Raw genomic sequence first — 14,521 nt, forward strand, 5'->3', positions numbered from 1 at the left:
TACGTTTTCACATACACCTGGAAGCTTAGCTATTACCTATTTAGTAACTTCACATTATCAAATAAAAAACCTAGAAAAGCTGATAATGATGATGAACATGTCTCTATAAAGTAGTTTGATGCATGTTTCCAGAAAGTTTTTTATGATTTCTCAGATCCCGGTTGTGTTCAAATTAATATTTTTAAAGAAAATGCCCTTTTTTTTTTTTTTTTGTTACCAGGAGTTCAGATTCTCACCATGGCAACAAATATCCCACCTTTACCTTTGTTTTAGTTTTGAGGATTTCAATAGTAGATTTCTTTTAAGTGTAGTCATTCTAAACATTCATAGCATAAGTGGTACCTTTTGGGGGACATACTTGGTGCTTATGGGACTATTACAAACAAAAGAGCAGTGTAAGTGTGTGTTTCATGTATTACCACTTTTCCGAAATGCCTCGTCCATCGTTTTCATTTAGGAAATCTTAAGCTTGTTTGAGAAAATTCAGAGCTAATATGTAATGCTCTACTTGTCCCTTGTCCCTTCTGATCACGTTAACTAAGTTAGACTAGTTTTGTGTCTGATTTTTGGATGATGTATGTAAATTAAGAGAATTTTAGAACAAAGACTATCAAGCATGGTATTCTGCGTCTTTCATTTTTAAGTCAGGAATATTCCATAATGAGTGAATTTTTAAGGTTTGGTTTTCACTGGAGAAAAATGGGCTGTTTAGGAAAGAGTCTTCTCTAATTCTCCCACATACAAGGATAGCAATATAATGAAATGCCATTGGATAGCATTCCCTATTGAAAACAGTCAAAGGTGATTTTATGATTTAAAACTATATGGACACCATAGGCACAGTCACAGATTTTTCTGGAGGGGGGCATGGAATAGGACAGAGTCTTGAAAACTTGCACTGTAAAACTATGTATGTAATAAAAATTGTTCTAGGGCTGTATATGTATGAATAAAGTTCTGCATGGGGGGGTTCTCCACCTTTATCTGTTTGTGTAGTTTAAGTTAGATTTTGAAATTGAAACAGAAAGAATCCTCTGATAAATGTATTGATTGGATGTCTTGGGTTTTGTAGATAATGAAGACATTAATAGTGGCTATACTGCTAGCTGGTGTGGTTCCACTTTTGCTTGGTCTTCTGTTTGAACTGGTCATTGTTGCACCTTTGAGAGTTCCTTTGGATCAAACACCTCTCTTCTATCCTTGGCAGGTCAGTTGCTCACGTTCTTCTGCTGTTGATACACTTCATGTTGATTTGGTGTTTCAGAGCATTTTCCAGAAGTATGTTTTTAAGTGGCACACAAAAGGCAGCCAGTCGAGATATGAAGATTATTTAAACCAAAAAGATACATTTAGGAATTCTAAGTATGAAAAGCTGAACTTCATGGGATGACAGCAGAGGATCTTTGCATTTCAGTGATAGCCACTTTTTTTTTCAGTAGCATAATTGTAACATACAGAAGTTAATATAGCTGTATATATGCACAGATGTATATATTCTGTCTGACCTATCTGCAAAGCTTTCTGCCTACAGTTATGCAGCAAGAGGTTCAGCTGATCTTTTTTGCATACAAGGTTGATGATGCACACTATGAATGGAATTTTGATATCCTTTTAGGATCATCCTAGTTTTAGGTTGAGATGTCAAATCATTAATACAAGATTTTGAAGTAGTAGTGTTTTGTTTTTCTTCAGTCAGGTCTCACAGGCTAAGGTGGTATAAACTTTTTTTCTTGCAAGATGGTGGAAGAAATGAAGGTACAGTGGGTTGAGTGACAAATACTTGCATCACCTAGGCTGAATTATGAAATAACTTGTAACTCAGAGAAACCCTGAGGGAGCCATAATTCCCGAAAGATCTAGAATGCATATTACAGAATAACAAGAAAGTGTTCAGGGATAGTGATTTTCGAAGCTGCCTGCAAGCAAGCTTTCAGTTACTTTCAGTATCCAGAAGTCTGAAAGCCATAATACAAAGAATTTGCATGCTAATTTAAATATTTCATTATTGTATGATACAAGTATATTTTGGAGGTATCTGTTTCAGTAAATGACTAATAAGTCAGGACATCATATGATTGCAGTGGTAGATGATCCTAGTTTCCAAACAAAATTCGTTTGGAAAGAATTTATAATGCTAAAGATTCCTAAAATTCTTAGGTTTTGCATGTTAGTTCTTTAAAATCTTGGAATTAAATATGCTGAAAGATTTTATTTTCATGTGGCAGAGCTTCCTCAAAATACTGGTTTAGAGGGATTTCAGACTTGTTCTAAATTAACAAGGAGCTATTGAAATTGAGAATAACTTCCATTTTTAACAAAAGAGAATAGTTATACAAAGATCACATGCTTGAGCAAATGTGAAACAACTTTAACACTGACTTTCTTGTAAAAAGTTTTTTAATTTTTTAACGTGTTTGGGGTAATAGAGGTTAATAAAAGCTGTCTTTTAAAATAGTTGGTTAAAGAAAATATATTTCCCCAGCAGTTTAAGGAAGTTAATTAACCTATGATGTCTTAAGTTTTACCAGTTCTGTAGCTGTTTATTCCGCCTTTTTAGCCTATGCTTTGCATGCAACTTTTGGTGGTTTTTATTGAAGAATCTCTTACAAATTCCTGTAATCCAGAAAGGATTGGCTCGTGATGTGCAGTGTTTACTAGAAGCCTGTAGTTATTGCATTCTTTTAATTCCGTGGCATACTAATTGTGGTATATGTTAAGGCATATATTTTCCTCTGCATAGTATGACACTCTTTCATGAAGAGCATTGCCTTGCTTTGTTTAGTTTTCCTCACCTCAGGTAGGGTTTCAGAACAAGTAAATCCTAAAAGAAGAAAAAAACCCCTTGGTTCCTGACCTGTGTGAGCACCTTTGTATCTTGTTTCTCTTTTCAAAAGGAATCAAAATAACTTATTTCTAGGTAAAAATTACCAGTCTTAATTAGTCTGCACCAGAATGTTAGTCTGTTGCTTTAAGTGTAATGCCTTTATTTTGTATTTGCTTTTGGTTTAATAGTAGTACCTGATCTTCCTGGTTACATATAGCTGAGTATTCTACAGATCTCAGTTAAGCTTGAGAGCATCTTTTTCCAAGTTTACAGATGTCACCTCTTGTAAACAATATCCCATGTAAATAGAAAGTTGTTATCTTTTAACTAGTAAGTAGTATTAACAAGTTGCTCTAAAAGCTTTTGGTAGTCAAACTACTCGAAAATATATTAATACTAACAGTCAGTTTTTACAAAATCAGGACTGGGCTCTCGGAGTTCTGCATGCCAAAATAATTGCTGCCATAACACTGATGGGTCCCCAGTGGTGGCTGAAAACTGTTATTGAACAGGTAGGAAAAAATTATCCATGTGAATTATCCGTATAATAAATTTTGAATGTTTTTTGAATATGTGAGTCAGAAAACAGAGTTACTGTTGTAAAATGGAGTAATTTGAGTAATTAAGTAAAACCCAACTGTTCTTGTAGAATCCTTTTAAATTGTATAGCCTAATGCATTAAGGTACGCTTAACAATAAAACAAAAAAACCCCTCAGGAATCAAGAAAATGCTGTGTATACAAACCTGATAAAATTGCATATATGTATTATGGTAAAAAAATCATTATTTCTTCAGATTAAGTCACATGTGTCCAAATACTGGACATTATTTATGTCTACCACTCAACAGAGAATTTCTGCCTTCTCCAGAGCTGTAGATGAGTGCATATGGAAATGGTGTCTTTTGTTCCCCTTTGATTATTCATTAAGCGAGACCAAACAGTTTCTGTGAGCAGTTCTGAGTTACATGGATCTGTTGCTTGCTTTGGAAGAAGTATCTTTTTCTTGATTATAAACTCTTTAAGTTCTGCTTGTCTCAATGCAGTATCTTAATTGTTTGTCAGAAGGCAACCCTTCAGCCCCACACTGTATGTAACAGCTATGATGTGTGTCCTGTTGTCCTCTGTACAAAAGGTGCCTTTCTTAAGTCTAGCACTTAGTCACAGTTAGTAAACCATTTACTCATCACTTTAGGTGTCACACTCTAAAAATACAATCTTAGTTCTACATAGTTATGCATCTTAGTTGATGCATACCATGGCTCTTTGGTTTTGAGTGCTCTCCCTGGGCCTGTTTGTCCCACAGCCTAGGTGTAACCATTTCTGAGGATAGCTCAGGAGAGTACGTGTGTAACTGAGTCCATCATCTAGCTGTATGTGATAGCCATTTGAAACTGTTCTTTTCCCATGATTAATCTAGTCACATTGAGATCTTAGCTTCTGGTAGTAGCTGCAGAAACTTGAAGAACTGTGGAGGCCCTTTCTTCAGGCACAGGCCCTACATGCAGAGGCTGTGCTCTGCCCAACCAAGTACAAAATAAGATCCTATTCTCTGTTACCAAATTTAAAGATTTGCTCTATTAGCACACACAGGATCCTCTCTCAGCAAGTTAACAGCATAAAGCGGTCTCAGGTCACTCACAAAACCACCATCCACAGCTGTATCTAATGATCTTTCAGTTGGTCTCTTGCACTCCTGCAACCAAATCATGACACTATTCCAGATTAAGTTGCTTTCCTGGGCACTATTTTAATGATATCCTGAAGCCCTTAGGACATACATTGGTGTAGAGTTTTTCCTTTTAACTGTGGCCATCATAGTTTTCTACAAGTTGAGAACACTTGTTCTGTCTCATAAAGGAGAATTGTGTAAAATGTTGTAACTATTACTGTAAGCACAAAGCATGGCTTTCTTGATTGATCCACTCTGCTTCTGACTTGTTCTTAGGTATATGCAAATGGGATTCGTAACATTGATTTACACTTCATAATCCGTAAACTGGCAGCACCTGTAATCTCTGTTCTGTTACTTTCCCTGTGTGTACCATACATCATAGCTTCTGGTGTTGTACCTCTGTTAGGTATGTATATATTCAGAATACCTGTTTCTGATTTGATTGTTTAGAGTAATGTAAATGTATCTGTGGAAATAAAACTTCAAGGTCTAGGTTAATTAAAAAAAAAAAAAAATCACCAACAAAAACCTATTATTCTGCCAGCAAATGTAAATTAAGGATTGCTGTGTCATCTTAGAAGTTTAGGATTTTTTGAAAAATGCAATACATTAGTCTGACTCACTTTTTAATAAACTAAGTGTAGGATGCATCGAGAGTATGGGACTACATAACAGCTAACAGCAGAAATGTAGGTATCTAGATAGGTTGGGAAAGGGATGATTAATTCATTTCTTCTTTGGATAATCAACCTTTCATTTTAGTCTGTCTTTAACAGCTATGCTGAACTGAGTACATCTTTTGTAACTTGCCAGATTCTAAAGGAAGCATAGAACAGGTGAAAATACTGGTTTTGGTTTGAGGTTTTAATTCAGTATTAAATGTAAATTGTAAATATAGGGGTTTTTTCAGACTTTCTCCTCATAACTGAGGGAAATAATTCTATCAGAAGCATGGTAGATGTGCTTTTTCAACAACAGTTGTATTTTGCTGGTTAGTTTTGATGTTAAAATGGTAAAAGAAGTCCCATTTTATTCTTCAACCTCTCACTTGAATGCATACTTCTGTAGCGTCAACTTTTTCCTGATACAAGGTATACAGGAGTCAGTAAGCAAGAAGAGCTGATAGCAGGTACAGAAGCAGAAATGCAGGAATTACTTTAGCACTGTTAGATGATGTGAGGGTTGTGTCTTGGTTTTTTAGGAGTTACCGCCGAAATGCAGAACCTAGTTCAGCGACGGATTTATCCTTTTCTGCTTATGGTGGTGGTTTTGATGGGAATTCTCTCCTTCCAAGTCCGCCAGTTCAAGCGCCTTTATGAACATATTAAAAATGACAAGTGAGTATATAGTGTGGAGGTTTAAATTTTTCCAATTTAAATTGTGATAACTTCAGATGTTTTAGATACTTAGAGCTAAAAGGGAATTTAGAAGTTTTCTATACAAATGATGCTGAGGCAGACCTAAACTGTTCTGGGCAAATGTTTTATCTGTGGTTCAGGTAGATAAACACAGGAATAGAGTATAAATGGAAGACACTTCCCTATGTCCAAGTTGAATGTGTTTTATGATAAAAAAAGCTGATTGCTTGTTTGTCTCTCCATCTGTAGTCTTAAAGGACAGGTGAATGTAATAATTATATCTGGCAGTAAAACCATGTCTCAGTCTGCTCCTTATAATAATTGGCTGCCATTTCTCCAAGCATTTCTGCATAACTGTTTTTCTTACTCTTTCTACTTCATTAGTCCAATTAACTTGTTAAAGAACATTCAGTTAATTTGAAAGTTTGTTCTTACCAAATTTTGACTGGTTTGTGATATTTTCAGTAATTATTACTCTTTATTACTCAGATCCTGATAAAACATTAAATTTCCCAGTGTTTTTTCAGGTTATCCTGCTTAATTTCTAAACCTTTTTGTTACCTTTATTACCTTATTTTTTTGTTACCCTTATAATTACCTTATGTGTTGCTTATTTAGAAAAACAAGTTTTGGACTCCAGCAACTAGTCTTCCTAGGCTTCTTTTGTGTACATGAATACATGTTTTGTATACAGGAATAGCCGAGTTTGTTCTGTTCATGTCCTGAGCTACCTAGTCCAGTTTTGCTTTCTACTGACTACAAAAGGAGTCAAATGTAACATAAACTTCTTTGAATCTTAAATGTTAGGAAGTGACTGATGCATTAAGCGTTTGGTGTAAATGTGAAATTAATAGTATTTAGAAACATCAAGAGAGTTGTAACTGAAATTAAATTCTTTGCAGATCGATTTATACTTTAGCACCTTTCATTTGATCAGTTGTTTTTAAATACTGTTCACCAACCTGCCTTCATAACATGTTCTATAGTATCTGGCCTACTGTAGTATGTATAGCTGGTATTTATATTTACAAATGGGTTTTGAGCTTAATGTTAGTATCTTTCAGGCAGAATACGTATTGGATTGCAACTTGCATTAATGTTGCTTTCTCGTGTAAATAAGGCATGTAAACAGTATGCAAAGCTGTGAAAATATATCTGGGTGAAAAATTACTTTGATATTAAATGAACATATTAAATGTTATAACTATCCTTGTAGACAAGTTTGTACAACTTAAGTTAATGATCTCATTTCAGGAAGTAAGCAAAAATAGTCAAGCTAGTCATTAGAAATTGATGGGTTTAGAAATACGCTTAATTCTTTCATGGGAAAAATTTCAAAAGCATATACAAGTTTTTGTGATGTTCTGAAATATATAAAAATCATGTGATGGTTGTATGGTTGTTTTGTTATGGTTCTTTGAGAAAAGGAATGATGGTTTAAAAGTTTCTAAAGGAAATGGCAGGTTTCCGGGGAAGAATTCATAGGTGTATATGGCTCTTCTGTACATGGCACCAGCATACAAATAGGAATCATGGAAAGAAATTTAGATGGCAAAAAGTAGAGGTGTGAAATAATGATATGGAAGAAGTAAGGAATAATGTAAAAGGTAGGAAAACTGCTAAGCTGATGAGACAGTGAGATGCTGAAACAATTTAAATAAAGGAATCCTGCAGCCCTTACACCTGACATGGAGTAGCATTAGGGTATTTTCTTTCCCTTTAAGAAAGATTGAGCTGCAGTAAAAGTTCTTCCTTAACAATATTTACTTTTTCCAACTAGGGTGTTTTACATTGGATGTAGAAAGGCTTAGCTCCTTAGTCTTACCCCAATGCATGTTCTGCATTGTGACAGATTCTTTTTTGAACTTAGAACCAAATTAAGGTCATTTGGGTTTATATCTGAGTTGTTCCAGATGTTCAGGTGGCAGTGGCTCAAACAGACACTGTGAAGATGCTCTTTAAAAGTATCATCCAACAAAGGGGTTGGGTATATAAATAGTGCAAACACATTCTTTATATTTGCTATCTTCGTTCAGCTTATACATGTCTGATTTGTGTGCCTGCCAAAGTTAAGGCTGTAACCACAAAGCTGTAATGCCTCTATTCCGTTACGGAGTGCCTGAATATTGGAAAAAAAAAAATGGGGATGGTTGAAGACCATTAAGTGAGGAGGGATCACTTGTAGAATAATTTTTATTGAAATGAGAAAGCTACCTCTGTAGCAAAGGAGGTAGAGTGGATTTGTGTAACAATTGTATTAATTTTTGTTAATTTTTCACTGTTTTTACTATCCTGTCAGGTACCTTGTTGGGCAACGACTTGTGAATTACGAACGGAAGTCTGGTAAACAAGGCACATCGACAACTCCACCTCAGTCTTCACAAGAATAAATGGTCATATGAAACAACTTGGCCTTCCCTTTGCCTTTACGTGTCCTTTTTTCATAGACTCTTCTTCAGTCTTTGGATATCTCTCCCAATAATACTCTCAGCAGTATCTTGGCTTCGGTTAGTAGCATCCAGAGAGCAGTTAAGGCTCTGTTCCTTATCTGCATGTCTGATGTTATCAATGCTGTCTGAGGTCTGTATATGTGTAAATAGAAGTATCCTGACACCCTAAAACCTTGGATTAAAAAGAATGTGCATTGTACATCTTTTAAAAAGTATATTAATTTATTAAATCTAGTTGTCACTTTATTTTGGACTGCTGTTCTGTTGACAATGTGCCACAAAGCAATAGTGCAAAGAGGCAAGATGTTTTTATAAAATTTGGAGCTTACTTTACGGTGTTCATAACAGTTCTTATTATAGTATTATAGTATGATTCTTCATGAGTGGAAAGGCCACACAGAGAATATCAAAAGTAAATAGCTGTCTTACTGTCAGCAGTTAAGTGGCTGTGATGAGAACATGATGAACTATGTATCTTGCTCTCAAGTCTTTTTTATTATTTTGTATAACACCAAAGCTGTTGTACATTTTTCTATTGCCTGATTGTTTTTCATGTGTCTGAGTTTGTAATATTGTACAGTTGCTGTTAAATCAAGAAAATATTTCCTCTTCTGAGAATTCAGATGTACTTGTTGAGGCTCAGCTGGGTTTTTCTGTTTGGTTTGGTTTGGGGGTGGGGGGAGGGAGGGTGGTTTTGGGAATCAGGAGTTCCTGAATTGAAACAATAAGTAAAAAATTTACTAAGGCTAGGTGATGGAAGCATTTAAAGGTACCAAGGAAAATTGGATAGATTCACAACTTAAATTGTAGCCAATTTCTTGTCAATAATAGAATTTTTCAGGACCTCAAGAGGAGGGATTAACCTTGTCTGAAGTGTTTGCACAGAAAAGAAGAGCATAGTGTAAGCAACATTCTGACCTGGTCATTAAAGAGCTTCAAACCTTTTTTCTGTAAGTTACCAAAGCTGCAAATTGTAGTATGAATTTTATATTGCACAATTACTTTAAAAAAACCACACAACAACAAACCAACCACAACAACAACACAAACTTTCAGAATTGGTCACTGTGAATTTTTATGGGAATAATATTGAGGAAGTGATTAACCATATACCGTTTATTGCCTGTGGGGCAGGGAAATACATATGCTATTAAACAGGCAAGGAAAACTTAGCAGATTTCTTTGCAAGGACACAGTCAAACAAAAGCCACCAAATTCAGTCTGTGTTATTTCTATATGTAGATAGAGTTCTTTTGCAGTAATGTTTGGGGTGGGGGGGTTATGTAGATATTTTAAAGAAAATGCATAACAGTATCGCAAAGCTTTAAGTAGCATCAAATCATGCTTAGATTGCAGTATCTTTCCTAGATTAAATGAGGGAAATGTGAATATCCATTGCAGTAATAAGAAAATTGATGGAACGTGTAACTTGCTACTCGGTACACTGTCCTTCAGTATTCTGTACTTAACCATATGTGTAGGTAATTAATACTTGAGAATCTGGCAGGTGCTTTGAGAGTGTCATCTCCTTTTATTGATGTTGCATCTCTGACCTCACATGTTTTGAACTGATGTGGTCCAGGCTGTGATGGTGGTAATTGATTTTTCTGGTGTCTGGACTAGTGTTTCAAGGCAGTGAGCACAAGCCAAATGCATCTGAATCTAGTGGCAGGAGGACTGGGCTGTTACTATCAGAAAGTCAGAAGCTACTATTTTACAGAATTGCTGTTGTGTCCTGATGGTTTTGAACCACATATATTACCCTTTGGAGTGATTTATTAGGAAATTTCCAGTGACACGAAATCATAGAAAAATAACCAAAATATTTCTCTCGTTCACTGTTACTAAGTGCTAAATTGAGTATTTACCCCATATACTTTTGATGTGCATAAATACTGCGTTTGACTATTTACAGTGGTGTACATTGTGGGACAGGTATATTTTCACAATATTAAATTTACTGGTAACATGCTTTCTTATGCCAAGATTCTGTCTTTGACACACATTTCGTAAACAGTTCCAAAATGGTCTTGCTACTCAAATGTTGCAAGCACTACTGTGCACCGTGCAGAATTTGCAGTAGTGTGGTTCTTGTAACTTTGTGTTTTTATCCAGAAAAACTCATCTTAACATTAAAATTTATTAAGAAAAAGCCTTTGTGCTGTTTCTTATTGCTGTTATTTTACAAGTCATGACAAAAAAAACCCTGAATTGGGCCAGTCATGTAATGTGACCTGTAGCTGTTTTCATGTAGCTTTCATTATCTGTATTTGCTCTTTGTTACAGAGAACTGGCTCAAATGAAACTGTCGTGCTTGCTTTTTGCACAGCTTTACAGATCCCTGGTGAGGTGAAGTTTATTTCTGAAACTGTCCGTTGTGAACTTCCAAAAAATCTCAGCTCCTTATGTTCTTATTTTCACATGTGTTTTGGGAAAGAAGATAGAGGTTGTTACAGAACAAGAATTAAGTAACACTGCTTTTCTTATTGTTTTAATAGTTTGCCTTGTGCCGTGTGTACTCCTCTGACATAGAAACTTGATAGTAAGTATGTAAGTTAACTGGCTGTTACTAAGACAGCTGATGAGCTCTGTACTAGTGGCTTCCATCTGTGCTAGAGTAATACAGCATGCAGTGGTCTTATTACTCGAGTGGGAAAAATTCTGTGTCTTTGTGTGTGTGCTTTCACCACAATTTGTGTTGACCTTGGGCCTTGAATGGAGGAGTTGGAGCTGCATACTGGCTTAATTGTATCCCCTTTGTGTTGTTGAGAATCTAACGCTATTTATAGTTCTGCAGGCCTTCATCTAAGGCATGTCAGATGGCTCTGTAGCTATTTTTTGCATACTGAAAGATGTTAATTGCAGCGTGGCTTCAACTGTTTTTACACAATCATTTTATATTGATTAAAAATAATTAAACTCTGCATCCTCTCTCTGACTCCCCCTTGTCCACTGGGTAAAGCTTAAAATACTTGTCTTAGTTTATGAGGGCCCTCTGGAACTTGTAACTATTTTCTGTCAGTAACTTCCTCAGTAAGATGCCAGCACCAACAGCAATTACAGTATTCACATTGCTTTTCAGCTGAGTACATTGATTCTTTCCTTGCTTTCTGCTAAGCTTGGACAAAGATCTTCATAAAAAATCTGCACAGCAGCCCAGCTGTCCCTCAGAGAACTCTGTAAAAAGCCCTTTACCTTACAAAGCACGAATGACTGGTTGATCCCACTGCCTGCCATTCTGATCAGTGTCGTTTTGTTTCCTCCTACTCCACTGTCTGTTTGTTTGTTTGTATCTAGATTGGAAAGTCTTTGTAGCAGGGTCAGTGTTCTTGTTCTGCTTGCCTTGTGAATGGGCACTGTGCAGCCTGAGCAATGAGTGGGGTTCCTAGCAGAAATGATGATACAATGATAAAAACAGTAAACAGGGAACTGAATCTTGGTAGTATAATGAAGTTCAGGATGGTAAAAAAGGAAGCCATCTTCTGAAACAGATAAGGAAACAACTTTTACACAGCAGGATGCCAAGTTAGAGCGCTCTGTTATTTCCATTTAGATTAACTGGAACTAAAGATTGCATAGTTAAAAGCAATTTTATTAAATCAATGATTATTCCAGACAAGTGATGTTTCTGGTTTTAAGTTCTTTGTTTTGAAGTCACCATAAGTTGTGAAACAATATGCTGAAATCAAAGTTACTTAATAGAAATTTTTAGAAGATGGTATTTCCAAAGGTTGAATACTGTTCCAAAAGAAACGGAATGTTTTGAATTCAATATCATACTGAGGGATGGAGCAATGGCAAGATTATTTCACAACTCTGCACCAGTTTTGCTACTTACTTGCTGTTGTCTTGTATTTGTTGAGTAGTAGTCAATGCCAAAGCTGTATGGGTGCTTTTTTTTTTCCTGTATAAGGGGAAATCAAACATACCTGGTGCTGTCTGACATCAGGGGCAGGGGAGGGGGCACTTAACCTGATTTGTCTGATTCATGTTAAATCACTTGGCTTTCAAGGAGTGTTTCTGTTCCTGGAAAATGACACTAGTTTTACCTAAAGAACAGTCTTCCTTGTTGCTTACAAAAATAGAGAACAGTGCAAAGCTCACTATACTGAATAAAATGTATGTATTAGAACCTAAATAGCGGAGATCTGCATTGGTGTGCCATGTTCAGCAGGTGCAAATTGCATAAATGGGCTGGTGAAGTTTGGCAAGGAATGTGCTGTAAAGATACTGCTGCATTAGAATGGAGTATACATGGATGCTTTGGCTAGCTGTGACCAGGAGTCATGGAAGTAGGAAGCAGCAGAATTTCTAAGCTGAAATCAGCCAATGCTGCTTTAAAGCAACAATTATGTCCATGATACACTTCCGAATGCTCTTTATATAGAGTAATGGGTAGCGTGCATGGGGAGAAGTAGTGTCAAGGAAGAATCTAAGTTACTTCTTTCCCTGAAGCTACACTTGTCTATTTACTACCTGTGTTTTCATAGAGTTTGATTAGTTTTTTCTTGACATGAATTGTTTAAGCCTTACTACCTTTATAACTTTGGGCCAAGACTCTCAACACTGACCCATCAGTGTTCCTGTCACAGTGCCTTTCTCTGATCTCTTTTTTTTTTCTCCTCATTGAAAGGGGTTTGTTGGCCTAACAGCCACATTACTTACCTGTGTAATCCCAAATGTCCTTAAACAACCTTGTATTAATCTGCATATAATTCTCAACTGTTGTCACACCACCAGCCCTCGAAACTGAAGCCTCCCTCCCTCACCTACCTCTTAATTAGTGAATAAAATTAAGATAATCTCAGAGGTTATTCCATTCTTTATTATTTCTTATGCTGTTTTAGTAATCTTCCTTTTATATCCATGAATTGCAGTAATCTTTAAGCAGATATTTTAGTGTAATTACATGTGAAAAGCATGCTCCTTTTTCGCTAGTAGTAGTTCCCCGAAGTATAAATGCATTCAGTGCATGGACTCAATGATATCCCAATATGCCAGGCTTAAAACAACATGAGTAGTCACATACACACTTTGTGCACTGTGTTAACATGGAAGTAAGGAGCAGAAAATGTGCAGCACATCTGATTTTGCTTACAAAGCGGGAGTGTAGTAAAAAGTGCACAAAAATTGTGCAGTAAGTAAGGTCATAACTCATGTCATAACTGCAGGCCAGTTGGGCCAATAGGAGTGTGGGCACTGCTCTCCTCTCTCTTCTGCAAAGAGCAAGTAGCGTATTCCCCAGAGGTGTGTTTTTTATTATTTGATGCAGGGTGTCTTGTTTAATTATTGTTACATGTAAACTTTGATATAAGATTAATTTAGTCATGCCTGTGTAGCTTAAGCATGTTCTGGAGCAGCATGTGATTAATTGGTCTCCTATTTTCCAGTTACTTTCATTCTTACATGAAAGTTTTAGCCTTTGTCGTCTTCTACCAGTTTACAATTCATATAACATGTTTTGAGAATACACAGTTTTCCGTGAAATAAATAGAAAAACTTTCCACCTGCCTGCTGTTGTTTCTTATAATATGCTCTGGCAGCTTTATGCATGATTTCACGGCACAGGACCAAATAGCTGGAAGAATTGAGGGTAAGACATTTACTACTTGAGCATTTTTAGCATAGTTCCAAGTGTGTCCGAGGACTGCAGATGACAGAGAATATGAGACTTCTGCTGTTTATGTTACCCCTAGATACCTTTGGAAAAAATATATTGTGAAATTAATGAAATTCCATTCTGTAAACCCCTGCAGGATAATGTTTGCGACAGGTTTGTTTGGGGTTTTTTTTGCTGTAGTGTTCTTGTTTTAAAGCACTACCCATGTAAAGAACAGGGATGTGATGGTGTGGCAGAAGTTTGCAATTCTCATGTAGCTGCAGGAATCTGCAAAGTATTTTCAGGTCCAACACTTGGCCTGTAGCCTCTGTGGAGTGTTCATCTTTTCTGAAAGATTAAACAGTTGTTAAAATGTGTGCTTTTTTGCTTTCCAGAGACCACAGTTTCATGTGTCCTCACTGATGAACACAGGGCTGTACAGGACAGAATGTGGATTAAGGAGGGCTGGCTTCACATGAGATGCTTCTTTTTCAGGAACTGTTTGGCCCGTTTCAAATGGTCAGCAGCTGTGTTTCTTTGGAGGAAGGGCTTGTGAAGGGTTTTTGAAGCGAATAATCCTCCTACCACGTTCACTTGAGTGTTCTGGCCCCGTGCT

General features: G+C 36.3%; 1 protein-coding gene across 4 annotated transcripts in view; it reads left to right on the plus strand.

The window, feature by feature from the left end:
• MARCHF6 (membrane associated ring-CH-type finger 6) overlaps positions 1 to 10,458 on the plus strand; it is a 50,738-nt gene extending 40,280 nt beyond the window's left edge. For all 4 annotated transcript variants that reach the window (XM_055704574.1, XM_055704573.1, XM_055704575.1 and 1 more), the window contains exons 22-26: positions 1,073 to 1,207; positions 3,247 to 3,336; positions 4,772 to 4,904; positions 5,700 to 5,835; positions 8,156 to 10,458. In XM_055704574.1, the coding sequence (XP_055560549.1) occupies positions 1,073 to 1,207; positions 3,247 to 3,336; positions 4,772 to 4,904; positions 5,700 to 5,835; positions 8,156 to 8,246 (585 nt within the window). In that variant the 3' untranslated portion in view covers positions 8,247 to 10,458. The remainder of the gene's footprint in view (positions 1 to 1,072; positions 1,208 to 3,246; positions 3,337 to 4,771; positions 4,905 to 5,699; positions 5,836 to 8,155) is intronic.
• Positions 10,459 to 14,521: the final 4,063 nt, after the last annotated feature.

Source organism: Falco cherrug, chromosome 3, assembly GCF_023634085.1.
Source record: "Falco cherrug isolate bFalChe1 chromosome 3, bFalChe1.pri, whole genome shotgun sequence".
Lineage (NCBI taxonomy): Eukaryota > Metazoa > Chordata > Aves > Falconiformes > Falconidae > Falco > Falco cherrug.